The sequence below is a fragment of the Varanus komodoensis genome, unplaced genomic scaffold (assembly GCF_004798865.1).
Source record: "Varanus komodoensis strain SLA01 unplaced genomic scaffold, ASM479886v1 scaffold31, whole genome shotgun sequence".
NCBI lineage: Eukaryota > Metazoa > Chordata > Lepidosauria > Squamata > Varanidae > Varanus > Varanus komodoensis.
Window position 1 is genome coordinate 7,434,145 of NW_025335780.1, and position 15,384 is coordinate 7,449,528.

Below are 15,384 nucleotides of genomic sequence, written 5' to 3' on the forward strand. Positions count from 1 at the left end.
AGAGAACTGGGCACGGAACCACTGATTGGTTCAAAATTGAGAAAGGAGTTTGGCAAGGCTGTATACTGTCACCCTGCCTATTTAACTTATATGCAGAGCACATCATGAGAAAGGCGGGGCTAGATGAATCACCAGTTGGAATTAAGATTGCTGGGGAAAATATCAACAACCTCAGATATGCAGATGATACCACTCTCATGGCAGAAAGTGAAGAGGAACTAAAGAGCCTCTTGATGTGGGTGAAGGAGGAGACTGCAAAAGTTGGCTTGAAACTCAACATTAAGAAAACTAAGATCATGGCATCCGGTCCTCTCACTTCCTGGCAAATAGATAGGGAAGAAATGGAGGGAGTGATAGATTTTATTTTCCTGGGCTCCAAGATCATCACAGATGGGGACTGCAGCCAAGAAATTAAAAGACACTTGCTCCTAGGGAGGAAAGCTATGGCAAATCTAGACTGCATACTAAAAAGCAGAGACATCACCCTGCCAACAAGAGTGCGTATTGTCAAGGCTATGGTTTCCCCAGTTGCAATGTATGGCTGTGAAAGTTGGATCATAAGGAAGGCTGAGTGCCGAAGAACTGAGGCCTTTTGAACTGTGGTGCTGGCGAAGACTCCTGCAAGTCCCTTGGACTGCAAGGCGATCAAACCAGTTAGTCCTAGAGGAGATCAACCCTGACTGCTCTTTAGAAGGCCAGATACTGAAGATGAAACTCAAATACTTTGGCCACCTAATGAGAAGGAAGGACTCACTGGAGAAGAGCCGAATGCTGGGAACAATAGATGGCAAAAAAGAAGGGGACGGCAGAGGATGCAGTGGCTGGATGGAGTCACTGAAGCAGTTGGTGTGAGTTTAGGTGGACTTTGGGGGATGGAGGACAGGAAGGCCTGGAGGAATGTTGTCCATGGGGTCACGATGGGTCAGACACGACTTCGCGACTAACAACAACAACAAAATTTGCATATAGTTTGGATCTTGATTTATGTGAGGCTGTTAGGCTCATTAACAGCTACAGCATGTTGAAATTGCCACATAAAGTTTTGCAATAATTAGCTGTCTGAAATCTGGCACATCAGTAATTGTAAATATTACAGTGGCACATGGTATATATTCCTTGCATTTCTTTATCATGCAATAGCAAGAACTTTCTGGGTGGTTTTCAACAATTTCCAAATGTAAAATATAAAATAAAATATGCTACAAAAATTAGAAGTTTAAGACTACAGAACAGAACAGGAGTAAAACCCAAAATAAAACTTAGCTACAATTCCAAAGATTAAAATACAGTAAGGGATTTAAAATAACAGAGTCTAGAAGATGAATATTCTGGGGGAGATTCCTAAGAAAATAAATCCACACCTGGCACTGAAAGAGTGTGACGTTCGTGACAGGTGAGCATTTCTGAGAAGTGCATCCCAGAATTGGGATACAAGTACGGGAAAGGATGGCTTTTCTCCTCTTCATAGTAGCAACCCTCCTCACTTCCTTGAAAGGAATTCCTGCAGAGGGACTGGCTGAGAATCATCTAAGGGCATGAAAATGGAAAGAAATGTTCCTTCAGGTAAAGTGGGCCCAGGCCAGTAAGCAAGGGCTCTGCATGTTGATTCCAGCACTCTGAATCGGGCCCGGAGATGGACTGGCAGCCATGTGCAGATGGGAAAGCCCTGGCCTCGTACAATCCCATTGGCCAGTCCTTGTTAGCAATCCCACTGCCCTCTTTTGGACCCGGCGATGTTTCCAGACCATTGTGAAGGCAGCTGCGTTAACGATGCGCTGCAGTAATCCAGCTGAGAGCATGCACTGCTGTAGCTCGGCTACCCCTGTCTAGATAAGGACCCAGTTGGCGCATCCGCATGGACCAACAGAAGGCGCTTTGCGCCACTAGTGACTGTGCTGCACCCCAGACTATGAACCTGATCCTTTGGGGAGAGCGCAGCCCCTACAGAACAGCCTGAAGGACACTCATCCAGCCAAGCAAAGCATCCACTGACACTTCCTTTGCCTCATCTGGCCTGACGCCTAGGGAAAACCAGTTCTGGATCTCCCCCAGTCCAATCCCAGCGCCAGGCACTGATTCGGGTCAACCACTGCCTCTTTTGCAGCGGACGAAGAGGAAGAGACAGAGCTGGGCATCGCCTGCATATCGATGACACCTCAGCATGCATCCGGGGATCACCTTCCCCAGCAGTTGCACACAGGTGTTAGACAGCACAGGGGATAAAACTGAGCCCTGCTGAACTTCGCAGCGTAACCTCTAAAGCACAGGGTCGTGATCCCCCAGCAGTGCCTTCTGGAATCAACTGTCAAAGGAGCAGTGTGGGGCCTCCTACACACAACTCAGACAGCCTTCCTCAAAGGACGCCTCAGCCGGTGGGGCCAAAAGCCGCAGAGAAGTCCAGGGGAACCAGCAGAGTTGTACTCTCCGTGCCTCGCCTCAGCTTTCCTTTAAGAAGGGCCAGGGGATAAGATTCAACTTCTCCTGTACGACCTCCTCCTTTCTGTCTTGCTCCAAAGATAGAAAGCCCCAAGGGCACCCAGAGCAGCCTGCATGTAACTAGGAATCTGACATTCAGGACAAACCGAGCCAAAACACCTGGATTCCTGGAACAGCCTAGAAATGTTCCAGTTCGGGATATAAAATTCACCTCATAAAACTTGACAGGACACCCACACACAAAAGGCAGCCATGGTTATTCATGGTTATTAGCCACGGGGAGGAAGAGAGGGGAATTTCTATTAGGAGGCACGACTCTCATATTATGAACCATGAATCTTCTGTTTGGAGCCATGAATCTTCTGTTCGGGGCACGAGCTTTGCTGGCTGGGCTTCCCTTCTGGCCCACTCCAACCAAGAAGCCCCAGTGACCTCAGCTTTGCACATTCCAAACCCTCAACGGACATGCGCCAAAAGGCCCCTGTTCATCAGCAGAGCTTGGAAATGGACTTTTGCTGCAGAGCGTTGCATTCCTTGCACCGATTTGCCATTCCAAGCACAGAATCGCAATCTCCTCTGAGAAGCAATGAGAGCAGGGAGATATTGATTAGCTGCCGCGTCCTATTACAGTGTTAATGGGAGTTTACACTTAGGAAAGAGGCTGTTCCTGGGTCTGGAAATGGCTTGTCAGGCCAGCAGTCCAATTCCATGCATGCTCATTTACTGAACTGGCAGCTTCCTGGGATCCAGATGGCTAATTGTGTGCAATTGCCATTCTGCAGGCCAAAGACGGATGAATTCGGAAGCACTGTCGCCCTTCTGGGTTAAGGGGTCTTGTCCCAGAGGTTGGACAAAGCCCCTTTTCCCCTCTCAGCAACCTCAAGTGTCCAGCCTCTCCTCTGCCCTCCCTAATTTGCACATCTGTATTTTATGCCTTTTTTCTGCCCCACCTCTATTCTGGACCACACATTTTGGGGCACCGCCTGCTGAAGGTCAAGCTCCATTTGTTGCTAAAGGCTAATGGGGGCCTTTTTCTCTTCTGGGGCTGATATTAGCATAGGAAAGGAGAACAATTTCCATCGGGACCCACGTGACAAAGAACTGCCCTCTGTTCATGCAGCTGCTGCTGTCAACATGCGGTCCAGGCATTTCAGACTAAATGGTGACCCTGTGAATGAATGGTGGGCATGTCGTGAACGGAGCCGGCTGGAGCTGGAGGTCAGACTAGATGGCCCAGGAGACCCCTTCTGACTCGCTCCGTGTCTATGTTTCTATGTCCTCCATCACAGCACTGCTCAGCTCTTGTCAGCTCAAGGCTGTGGCTTTCTTCATGGAACTGATCCATCTCATAGTTGGATCTCTTCTGACTCTCCTTCTCCCTTTGGTTTTCTCTAGCATGACTCTTCTCCAGGGAGTCTTGCCTTCTTGCAATGTACAAGCGCCCCTGTTTCATCGCTTTTGTTTCCAGGGGAAGGCCTGGCTTGCTTTTATCCTGTCTGTTTTCCTGTCATTTCAGGGTGTTCACAAAGTCCTCCTCCAGCACCATGTTTTAAACACGTGCATTTTCTCCCTCTTGGCTTTCTGCACTGTCCAGCTTTCACACCCAGGCACAGCTGATCAGACATGCACTAGTGTGAATGATCTGGACCCTAGTCTTCAGTACCTTTCTGACATGTTAATAAACTGACATGGATCCTTATGATTTGTGTAGTCCTTATAGCAAAAATGTGGTTTGACCTCCTCAGCTTCTTGGGAAGATTTTATTCTCTATGTTCTCAGCAATTACATTCCTAAGTATTGCTGTGGTCAGCCTCTCACCAAACTTTTCTACACAAGAAAAGTAGTTTATCTGCTGTATCAATTTTTAGTTTCATCCCAGAACTGACATTCAACAAGGAGCATTTCTTTCCTTGTTATTCCACTATGTGATCCCCAGGAGGCACTGTGGTTACAGCAGAATAGCACAGACAGGCAGAGAGACTCTGCTCTCTTTCCCTGTTACAAATCATTGCTGCAGTTTCCCTGCTCCATAAAAATGTCGCTAAAAGTGCTGGTTAGGCACAGAAGCAAATCTGGAAGGTCATGCTGTCATCGAAAGAACCCAAAAGCAACGACGAGTTGGAAACAGCCAATGCAAGGCAAATGCCTCGTGTAGGAAAGTCCGGTGTGTCACTGCCATGCCCATCAGCTTCCAAAGCTCCTCCCGTTCTTTTCTTCCAGCGAAGCTGGAAGACGCAGTTATAAAATGCAACTGCATGAAGGACACAGCTATAGGTCCAGGCTGAATAGCAAGGCACTTGGTAATGTAACACTGGGAGATAGGTAGTAAGTTGTGAGATAGGTAGTAAGGTAGTAAGAAATTTTCAGCATAATGAACTTTTTAAAGTTCTAAACTATCACACAAAAGGCTTTGAATTCTACTAGTCTAATGTCTGAGAGATTCCAAATGTAAATCAACTATCAATGGAGAGAGTGGACATCCTTGCCTGTTACCGCTCCCAAGAAAAAAGAAAGATGGAAAAAGACTTTAAGTTATAACTTTAGCTCTATGGCTTGAACAGAAAAATGTAACCCATTTCAAAAATTTGTCAGGAAAACCAAAATTATGTAACGTATCAGAAATAATTTTTCAGTTAATTTTGTCTGAATATCCAAAGAAACAATCACATGCTGTCTGGTCTATCAGAGTTTAAAGCTGGGAAGGGGGCAGTCTTGCTATTTCCCCAATATGCCTGTTATGAACAGGTTAAAACTACTGTATTTTTCGCTCTGTAAGACGCACTTTTCCCCCCCTCAAATAGAGCAAATGTGTGTGTGCCCGATGCCCGAGATGCTGCTGGCCCGCCTGCACCACGTGGCACCACCTGGCCGGCACATGCTCAGCGCTCCCTGCTCTGCCCCCTCCTCCAGCGCAGGTGAGAGCTGTGAAGACGGTTCTGTGAGCTTCCAGGGACCACGAAAAGAGCTACAGTGAACGGGCAGGGCAAGGCAGTGCTCAGGACTGAGAGAGAGGCAGGGCACAGGCCTCCAACTATCAGTGCCTTAGGCAACCTCATGCAACACTGCAGACCTCAAGCTGGAACCTCTCCTCCTCCTCCTTACCTGCAGCGACATCATGTCGGGCCTGTACTGCTTCCGGAAGCCGAGGTCATACATGAGGAACTTGAGCATTTCGAAGGCTTGCTCTTCGCTCATGTGGAGAAGCAGCACGCCGGCCACAAAGCTGATCCCCTGGCAGTACCCCACCTCCTTGTCCAGCAAGGAATACGCCTTCAAAAGGTTGAAGAGCGACAGCTGCCCGGCTCCCAGCTGTGCCGAAAAGTAGGGATGGGTCGGGAAGGTCCTTCCTGGAGCAAGAAGGAAAGCGGGAAGGGAATGAGTTGTCGGCTGTCAGGGCTCACAGGAATCTCGAACGTTTCAGTGCTTGACCTTTCCAGCATACGCCTTACTGGCTCATAGTCAGTCAAAACTGGGCTTTTTGGATGAAAATGAAAACTGGGTTTTGCTAATGAGGTTAACAGATCAGTGTCCATCTAATTGCTTGGGAAGCAGAGTATCTGCCTCACTGACCGGCTTTCCAACAGCTGTAAAAGCAGAAGTGATCTAGCAATTTCTCAACCCACTTTGGAAGGTCACAGAATACTAAGATTCTTCTCAGGATTCAGCAGAACACAGGAATCTCCATGTCTCCTGCTATGCCCCTCTCATGCCATATCCAAGTGGAGCTTAAAAAATACCATCCAAAGCACTGTCTCCTTGAGCCAATGAGAAACCAAATACTCAGCTCTCGGGAGCAGTTTCCTGGCTGAGTAACTGACAATGGAGAAGGAAGGAGTGTGCTTACGCCACAAAACTGTGGGTCGCACGGTGCAAACACAGAATGCATTAATGGGCACTAAATTCAATTTATCCCAAATCTCTGCTTTGTTTTTAAAACTAGGAGAAAATTGTATTTCCAGCCTTTATGGTTTATTCCCTTGGTCATATGCAAAGAAAGCAACCTAAAGTTTCAGGAACCAGAAGAATGGCTAAAGACATTTTCCAGGGATTGGAAGTCCAACTTTCGTGCTGTCCACACTCTCCTTTGCCCCATGACTAGCAAAACCTGAACAAATTTAACAAAACATAAAGTAAAGGTATGTTTAATTTACAGTTTATTCCAGTGGCAGAATGGATGAACTTGGAACAGAATTTCTAGACCCACGTAGAGCGTACGGGGGCCGCATATGAGCCTCCATGAGCTTATTGGACAAAACTATGTCCGTTTGCTGTGGTTGAAGGATCGAATGGCGCACTGGGCTTGTTCATATGCAGCTGTGTCAGACATTTTCCCATTAGCTCAGGAAAATCGGCTGTAGAAGGCGGACTGGGAGTGGGAAGGGAAGCATGCTCCTCTCTTTTTCCTCCTACCATCTCTCCACTTGATTGCCCTTTCTTCTGATTCCTTTTCCACCTGGCAGGACAAAATATGAGCATCTATATCTTTTCTCTGGCAGATAGAAAAAGCAGCTGGTGGAAATGATTGTGAGCAGAAAAACAGAAGGCAAGAAATTGATTAAGCGTCCCTTCTTCTTCCTCCACCACTGCTTTGATTTATCATCCCCACGGCTGCTTTTTCCTTTCTTTAGGGCTGGGTAAATTTACACTCAAGTGCATGTGTACAGCTCAGAGTTATCACGCAGCAGGAGGGTTTGAAAGACAGAGCAAGCCACACGGCAGGGAAAGCCATGCCAGCAGCCTTGCTGGTCCTGGGACTCAGGTTGTGCCTGTCAGATGCCTGGACACACCGTACCTGCACAGCCACCTGCCGCCTCCTCACCCTCAGATCTTCCTGAAGGTGCTCAGAGGACACCCCAGGAGTGCGAGGGCCCCCCTTCCGGTCTGCTGCTGCGGGAGTGGGGCAGGAGTGAACCACAAGGAGGCCGAAGCGATGGGTGTTACTCATGGAATAGCAGCGTTGGAAGGGGCCATGAAGAAGGCCATCGAGCCCAACCCCCTGCCGTTGCAGGACTCCACGTCGCACCACCCCACTCACCGCTGGGCCCGGCCAGGAGGGCTGGCTGGGGCCCCTCCCGCACTGCTGCTGGCCTGAAACAGCAGCACCCCCTGTGGGGACGCCAGCCACGTTCGGTGGGGCCGCCTCCAGGTGAGTCCCTGCGGCACACGCCACGTCCCCTCCTGCCTGCTGCCGGAACTCCAGCAACGGGTGGGAGACCAGGCGTCTTGTGCCGCATCGGCCCGGAGAAGACCCAGCAGAATGTTCCCCTGCTGGGGGACGAGGCAGTGACTGCCATGCACCGTGCCGTCCGGTTTTTTTTTAATTTAAGATATTTGTATGCCGTCCTTTGCGAGAGCCTCAGGACGGCTTACACAAATAAAATTCCAAAATACATAACAGTGTAACATAAATGAACGACCCACTCTGGCTGCAATTAAAATACGGTAATAAAATTCAATGTCAAAACTTATTAAAATATTGATTAAATAAAAAGGTCTTAACCTGGCGCTGAAAAACATATAATGACGGTGCCAGGCAGACCTCTCTAGGGAGTGCATTCCATAGACTGGGTGCCACCGCAGAGAAGGCCCTCCTCCGGGTACTTTGCCTCCTGATGTCTCTCACGGAGGGTTCCCGGAGGAGGACCTCTGCTGCCGATCTCAGGGGGCGGGAGGGCAAATAGGGAAGAAGGCGTTCCTTTAGGTATCCAGGTCCCAAGCCGTTTAGGGCTTTGTAGGTAATAACTAGCACCTTGAATTGAGCCCAGACTTCAATGGGAAGCCAATGGAGCTGATAGAGGACTGGGGTTATGTGAGAGTAACACCCAGTCCCCGTCAGCAACCTGGCTGCTCTGTTTTGCACCATCTGAAGTATCCGGACTGTCTTCAAGGGCAGCCCCACGTAGAGCGCTTTGCAGAAATCCAACCGGGAAGTAACCAATGCATGTGTCACTGTCGCTAGGCAGTCGTCCTCCAGGTAGGGATGCAGCTGATGGATTAGCCGAAGCTGAAGGAAAGCGCTCCTCACCACCGCTGTCACCTGAGCTTCCAAGGACAGCTCCGGGCCGAGGAGCACTCCCAAGCTGCGGACCCTGTCCTTCAGAGGGAGTGCAACCCCGTCCAGGGCAAGGCCCAAGTCACCTACCCAGGAGCTTGAATCACCCACCATCAGAACCTCCATCTTATCTGGATTGAGTGTCAGTTTATTGGCCCTCATCCAGCCCATTACCTCAGCCAGGCACCGGTTCAGTACAGCCACTGCCTCACCTGGGTTAGTTGAAAAAGAGAGGTAGAGCTGGGTGTCATCAGCGTACTGATGACTCCACAGCCCAAACCTCCTGATGACCTCTCCCAGTGGTTTCATGTAGATATTAAATAGCAAGGGGGACAAAATGGACCCCTGCGGCACTCCATGGCAAAGTTGCCATGGCACAGAGCCAAAGTCCCCCGGCACCATCTTCTGGAATCGGCCATCAAGGTAGGAGTGGATCCACTGCCAAGCACTGCCTCCTACTCCCAGTCCCGCCAGCCTATCCAGGAGGATACCATGGTCGATGGTATCGAAAGCCGCTGAGACGTCCAGGAGGACCAACAGGGACGCACTCCCCGTGTCTCTCTCCCTGCACAGGCCATCATACAGGGTGACCGAGGCAGATTCAGTACCATACCCGGGTCTGAAGCCAGACTGAAATGGGCCTAGATAATCAGTTTCATCCAAGAGTGCTTGGAGTTGTCCCGCCACCACCCGTTCCAACACCTTGCCCAAAAACGGGATGTTGGCCACCAGTCTATAATTGGCGGCCATCTCTGGATCCAGAGACTCCTTCTTTAGGACAGGCCTGATTACCATCTCCTTTAAAGGAGCGGGCACCCGGCCGTCCCTCAGAGAGGCGTTAATAACCTCCAGGATCCAGGCATCAATCCCGTGTTTGGCTTTGGTCAGCAGCCACAAAGGGCAAGGGTCGAGTAAGCAGGTGGTAGGACATACTTGTTCAAGCACCTTGTCTACATCATCGGGCCGCATTAACTGAAATCCATCCATTAATACCTGACCAGACGGAGTCACTGGCGTCTCCCCTAAGGGATCTGAATCAATTGTGGAGTCCAGCTCATGACGAATCTGAGCAATTTTCTCCTTGAAGTGCTGGGCAAAGTCGTCACAGCGGGCCATCGATGGTGGTACAGGATCTTTCTTAGGGCCGGGGTATATCAGCCCATGTACCACTCGAAAAAGCTCCACTGGATGGCACTGTGAGGAGGCAATGGAAGTGGAGAAGAATTTCTTCTTCACCACCCTCACCGCCACAGCATAGGCCCGATAATGAGCACATAAGCATGTTCGGTCCGATTCATCCTGTGATCTCCTCTGCCTACGCTCTAGCCATCTCCCAACCGCTTCATCGCCCGTAATTCAGATGTATACCATGGGGATGGAGGGGCTCTGCTTGGCAGGAGAGGATGCTTAGGGGCAATCGTGTCAATTGCTCTGGCCATTTCCCCATTCCACAGTTCAACCAGAGCATCAACAGGAGCACCAGCTTTATCAACCGGAAAATCCCCCAGAGCCCTCAGGAATCCATCCGGATCCATCCGGCTCTGAGGGTGGACCATCACAACAGGGCCATCTGCACCCTTACAGAGGGAAAGGCCAGCTCCGAGCTCAAACCTCATGAGGAAGTGATCTGACCATGACAAGGGAGTCAGACACAAATTCCGCACCCTCAAATCACCCTCTTCCTGCCCCGTCGAGAAAACCAGGTCCAGCGTGTGTCCACGTTCATGGGTCGGGCCGGAGACATGTTGAGACAGCCCCATGGCCGTCATGGAGGCCATGAAGTCCTGAGCCGCCCCGGTCAGACCAGTCTCGGCATGGAGATTGAAGTCCCCCAGGACCAACATCCTGGGGGTCCTCAACACCAGGTCCGAGACGATCTCCGTCAGCTCAGGCAGGGAGGCTGATGGGCAGACTCCCTTCTCAAGGAGGGCTTGGGAAAGGGGCGTGTCATGGCAGAGAAGCCTGTCGCAACTACCCGAAGTGCCGCTTGGCCAAAGAGGCAAGAGTTTTTGTCACACCTGGTTAATAGCTTTGTGACCTTACCTGGGCTTCAAAGGTGTGATAACTCAGTGTGTCCTGGTCCTCATGTGAAGTGACTCTAGGAACAACTCTAGGAGGGGAGTTCTTGGTTGGCTATACCTTTCCAGTCCAAATCCCCTTTCCCCTCATTCCCTGTTCTTATCCTTTTAGGCAAGATGTTTTAGACCCTCCACCTGTATTTGTAACCTTTCAATAATGTGGTCTGTCTCCCCAAGCTTGGGTTTGTCATGAGCCGAATCCAGTGTCTGGTTCAGGGTTCTTGGACTGGGTATTTACTGGGCAGGATTTGGCCTAGTGGGCCAGAGGAATGGGGAATCCTGGCTGGCTTTCCATTGCAAACAGGTATGAGGAAAGGCTGAAAAACAGGAAGTTAACCTAGCCACTCTTTCCTGGGGCCCATCAAATTGGTATTTCCTGCAGAAGTGGGTGCAGCTCATCTGGAAAACACCTTCACATGCATGTGACAAGAGCCCAGGGCTTGGTCTGTCATACCTGCATAGCAGCAAACCTCGCTTCTGCTGCAACTCCCGCCCCCTGGGAGCCTGCCGTCCAGAATACCTGTGGCGGAAATTACCTAGATCCACCAGGATCGCGTGCTGCTGAGCCGTCAGTTGCTTCAGGAGCTCCTTATACGAGATGTCCGGGGGCTGCTGCTTATTTGGCAGCCGGTGCCTCACACGATGCTGCACGGCAAGGAACTGCCAGATTTCTCCCCGGCGACTTTTCGGTACACCTGGCCACGCCAAAACATGAAAGACATTTTTTTTAAAAAAAAGAGAGTGAGGGAAGAGATGCAAATGCATGTAAGATTATCCATTTCCCTTCACACTCATTTGAACTCTGTGCACACCTTTAATTGTTTCATTTAATGTATTTATATCCCCTTTATTTCTTGCAAGGATCACAAAGCGGCTCACACAATTAACCTCTTCCTCTCCCTTTTATCCTCATAACAACCAAGTGGCATCACTTAGGCTGAGATTCAGCAACTGGCCCAAAGTCACCCAGTGGACTCGAGTCCAAGCGGGGACTGGAACTCAGATCTCCTGCACCTCAGCCCCACACCTAAGTGCTGCACCACTGGGGACTTCTCTACCCAAGTCTTGCAAAGGAGCAAGGAACCGGACCCTGTTGCACCCCATGACGTCGTCATGATGACAAGGTCCGAACAGGCCTATTAAAGCAGCTGAGCCTTGTCTGCTTTCTTCTCATCGTTAACTCTGGTCCAGAGATCTTTATTTGCTGGCCATCCCTTCACCAAATGGGCAAGGCTGAAATAAAGCTTACCCACCTTCCACTGAAAATGCAAGAAAAACAATGTCAGTAAAAGGACACTGCGGTGGTTTAGAGAAACTAGCTCTCCTGTTTTGCATTATGAAGCTGGAAGGTTTGTGCACTGCTCTTGACTTCCTCTATTGAATAAGCCAGCTACACTCCAAAATTACCATCTTTCAGAGTAGCGTGAATATCTTCCATGTCGCATCTGATCTTGGCTCTGCAGTTCAGCAGTTTCTTATCCCAGACGTTGATAACATCTTTCTGACAAGTACCAACTTCCTCATAGTCCAATTTGACTTTTCTGGACTGCAGCTCGTCTCTGCTTGCTGAGAGAGAGGACACAAGGGAAACAGCGCATCCAATTAATGGCCATAAATAACCAGTGGGTACCGCAGAGGGGGGGCTATGCATCTTGCACTTCGGAAGAGCCTGCATCTATCCAGGAGCTGCCCCAGTGAGTCAACGGCAGAAAAGAAGTCTGGGAGAAGGTTCACTAATGGGGCATAAAGTCTGCACACTTCAGGGAACCCATTGAGAGCTCTTAAGCAAATTCTGGATCTTGTTTTGTAAGGATGGGTAATAGTAAAAGTAGCAATAAGGATGAATAGGCACCAGGTGGATTTTTTTTTTATTTAAGCAAGTTTTGGGTTGATTTTATTGTATTTTATTTAATACTTTAATATTTTGTTATGGATTTTTTATCTTAATTTTGGTTATTTTGTTGGTTGTGTTTACTGGTATGTGTGAGCATATTTTATTTGCGGTGCTTTATTATTTTATTCTTGATATGATCAATAATTTTGTTGTATTTATGTATAGTTTTATGTTCTAGTATTGTAAGCTGCCCAGAGAACCTTTGGGTTATGGGGCGGCACAGAAAGTGAATTGAAATAAATAGATAAATAAGAAGCATGGTCTTAGCTACTTGACTTTGCAAAAGGCAAGCGCTTTGTTCTTACCCCGTATGCCATCTCACATTCATACCAAGGAGCAGAATTTCTGGCTTTCGTGCAAAAACGCATCAAGTATAATGATTCTTTTTCCTATCTTTAGGCTAATTATTGGATTTCTAATGAGTTACAAAGAATAGTTTTGAAATACATGCACAGGTGTGTATGCAAGAAATGTGCAAAATGAAAAGCGACATTTCTGGCCAAAGATGGCATTAATCGAGTGGCATTATTCTGTCTACAAGAATTCAAATAGCGAAGTACCAGTTCTGACTACTGCTTCATCTGCTTCAACTGCATTTTAGTTCTCTTTCACACATAAAAGAGATGCAGCAAAACAATGGATTTTGTCAATCTCGATTTTGTTAAGGATGCCACATCTGCAATCCTACAGATGTTTCTTCTAAAATGCACGCTGTTCAGAGATGCCTGCAATCCACACTTGCTTTCTTACTTGCAGTGTAGAGCAAAGCAGTGCACCAGTGCAGAACACTTTTGAAATTGCTGTCTGTACGTGACGTAACTCTTGCACAAGTCTCCTTGTGGTGATGTTGTGTCAGGAAGTTGCACTACCAACTGCATTCTCATGCATCAGGAAGGGCTCAGTGTTCTATGGAATCTGGAATTATCTGGCGAGCGGAGCTCTGCAAACCTTGACTGTGTTTTACCATTTTGGTTGAATTCATCCTTGCAACAAGAAACGCCTCTGAAGCAGACTAATGTCGAGATGTGCCTGCAGGACTGGGCAGGGAGGAAGCGATCTGCCAAAGTGGGACACAGGGACTGAGAAGGAGAGTTATAACTCAGCGGGAAAGTATGCAGTTAGGATGCAAGAAGTCCTAGACTTAATCTCTGGCATCCTGGGGTAAAGACGACCATCCAAAATCCTAGAGAACGGCCAGTCAGCATAGACAGTACCGAGCTACATGGACCACTGGTCAGGCTCGGCATAAAAGCCATTTTCTCAGATTCCTGGAGATCCTTAACTGGACACAGGAATGTCTCGCCACATCCCACAACAGAAATGATGGCTTCGTTATTGGAAAGCAGAAGATGACGTTGGGAATTCTGACCAACCCTGGGAATGCTGAAACCTCTGCAGCCAGTTAACATGTCAGGAAATGCTATACGCTTCTGTTTTCTAAGGCGTCTCTCTTAATTCAGAAGACTAGTGGACCTCAAATTCCCTTCACGGTTCAGTTTCACGTAACAGCTTTGTTTTCAAGTTGCTCAAGGTTTTCACCCTGCGATTGTACCCTGAAGTGAAGTTGACAGAAGGCCTCAGGCAGATATGCTCTTCCATCTCCTTCCCTGATCCTGCCTGATCTTGGAAGCGAAGCAGGGTCCGGTGCGGTTAGTATTTGGATGGGAGACTTGAGTCCTACAAAGAGCAGGGAGTTGGACTCCGTGGCCTTCTGGGCCCCTTCCAACTGTAAGATTCTATGATTCTCAGGGACAAGAAGAGCTCATCTTCAAGTAAATTGCAATTCTGGGTACAATTCTTTCTTTCTAATTCTGGCAAGTGCAAGGAGAAGGCCTGCAAAGGTTGGGCCTCTAGGCTTAGCTCAAGGCAGAGAGCAAGCTTGTAGCCTTTATCTCACATACCTCACTAGTTAACCCATATACAGAATTATCAGATTTACTTTAGGACACAAAACTCACAGGCAAGACAAAGGAATACTTTAATACTGATTGTCTTGGAGCCATTGCAGGTTTTGCAGTCACCTAAAGGAAGATCTGTATGAAATGAGGAGGATCAGAAGTCATGGGAAGTGGTAAAGCGGGCAAGTCAGCAGATTGTCCTCACATGCATCTTACCTTCTATGAAACAAAACATCATTCAAGCTTCCTCGACAGCATTAGGAAGAAGGGGAGGTATTTTTATTAGTATTTCGTTGGCAAGCTCCACAGACAATAAGTGCATGTACACATGGTGTGGGAGGGAGGGGGAGGAAGGGGAAACCACGGCACGATGGCCAAAGGTTGACCTTCACACCAACCCTGCAATCCTCACACACACACACACACACACACACACACACACACACACACACACATGGCCTAATGTTGTCCCACTCATTCAGTTATGCCATATCACATGAGGTGCAATATCACAACTAGCAGGATGCTAATGCAACTAAACATGGTAACACCTGTGGATCAGAACTTCCACTCCATTCCCTCTGCCGTCTTTGTCTGCTATTTTCTTATTTTCACCATTGCACGTTGATCGTTATGGAAGGAAGAGGAGGTTCCCATTTGTTCCATGCACTTTTATCCCATGCTGGGAAAGTTGGAGAATTCTGCAGCGAGTTTGAACCTCTATAAATCCACCTAAGATTTCACAGCAGACCTGGTTTTTCTGAGTTACAGGTTCTGGGTTTGGGGATTTTTTTGTTCAATCTCCCATAAATTTATGCAGATTTAGTCACAGAAAAGTGGTTTAAAAACATTGAATGAAAACACGTATTACCCCCATAGGCTAAAGTGTGAAAATATTTATCCGGCAATTCTTGCATATTTTAAGGGAACTGACTAATTTATAGAAGTGTGAAAAAATGTGTACCGAAACATTTTGCAAAATCTGATTCTGCCAATGAGTGAAAGGCATCTGAAAATCTACAGATG

At 48.2% G+C, this 15,384-nt stretch overlaps 1 protein-coding gene across 5 annotated transcripts in view; it reads right to left on the reverse strand.

Annotated features, from left to right (window-relative positions):
• The window catches only part of TBC1D4 (TBC1 domain family member 4), a 110,420-nt gene that overhangs the window by 10,353 nt on the left and 84,683 nt on the right, over nucleotides 1–15,384 (reverse strand). For 4 of the 5 annotated variants that reach the window (XM_044437880.1, XM_044437878.1, XM_044437879.1 and 1 more), the window contains 3 exons: nucleotides 11,974–12,132; nucleotides 11,103–11,261; nucleotides 5,539–5,783 (listed from right to left, as the gene is read on the reverse strand). In XM_044437880.1, coding sequence (XP_044293815.1) covers nucleotides 5,539–5,783; nucleotides 11,103–11,261; nucleotides 11,974–12,132 — 563 coding nt within the window. Of the gene's footprint in view, nucleotides 1–3,757; nucleotides 5,784–11,102; nucleotides 11,262–11,973; nucleotides 12,133–15,384 lie in introns of those variants that run through there. The other variant, XM_044437881.1, reaches the window with a different exon arrangement.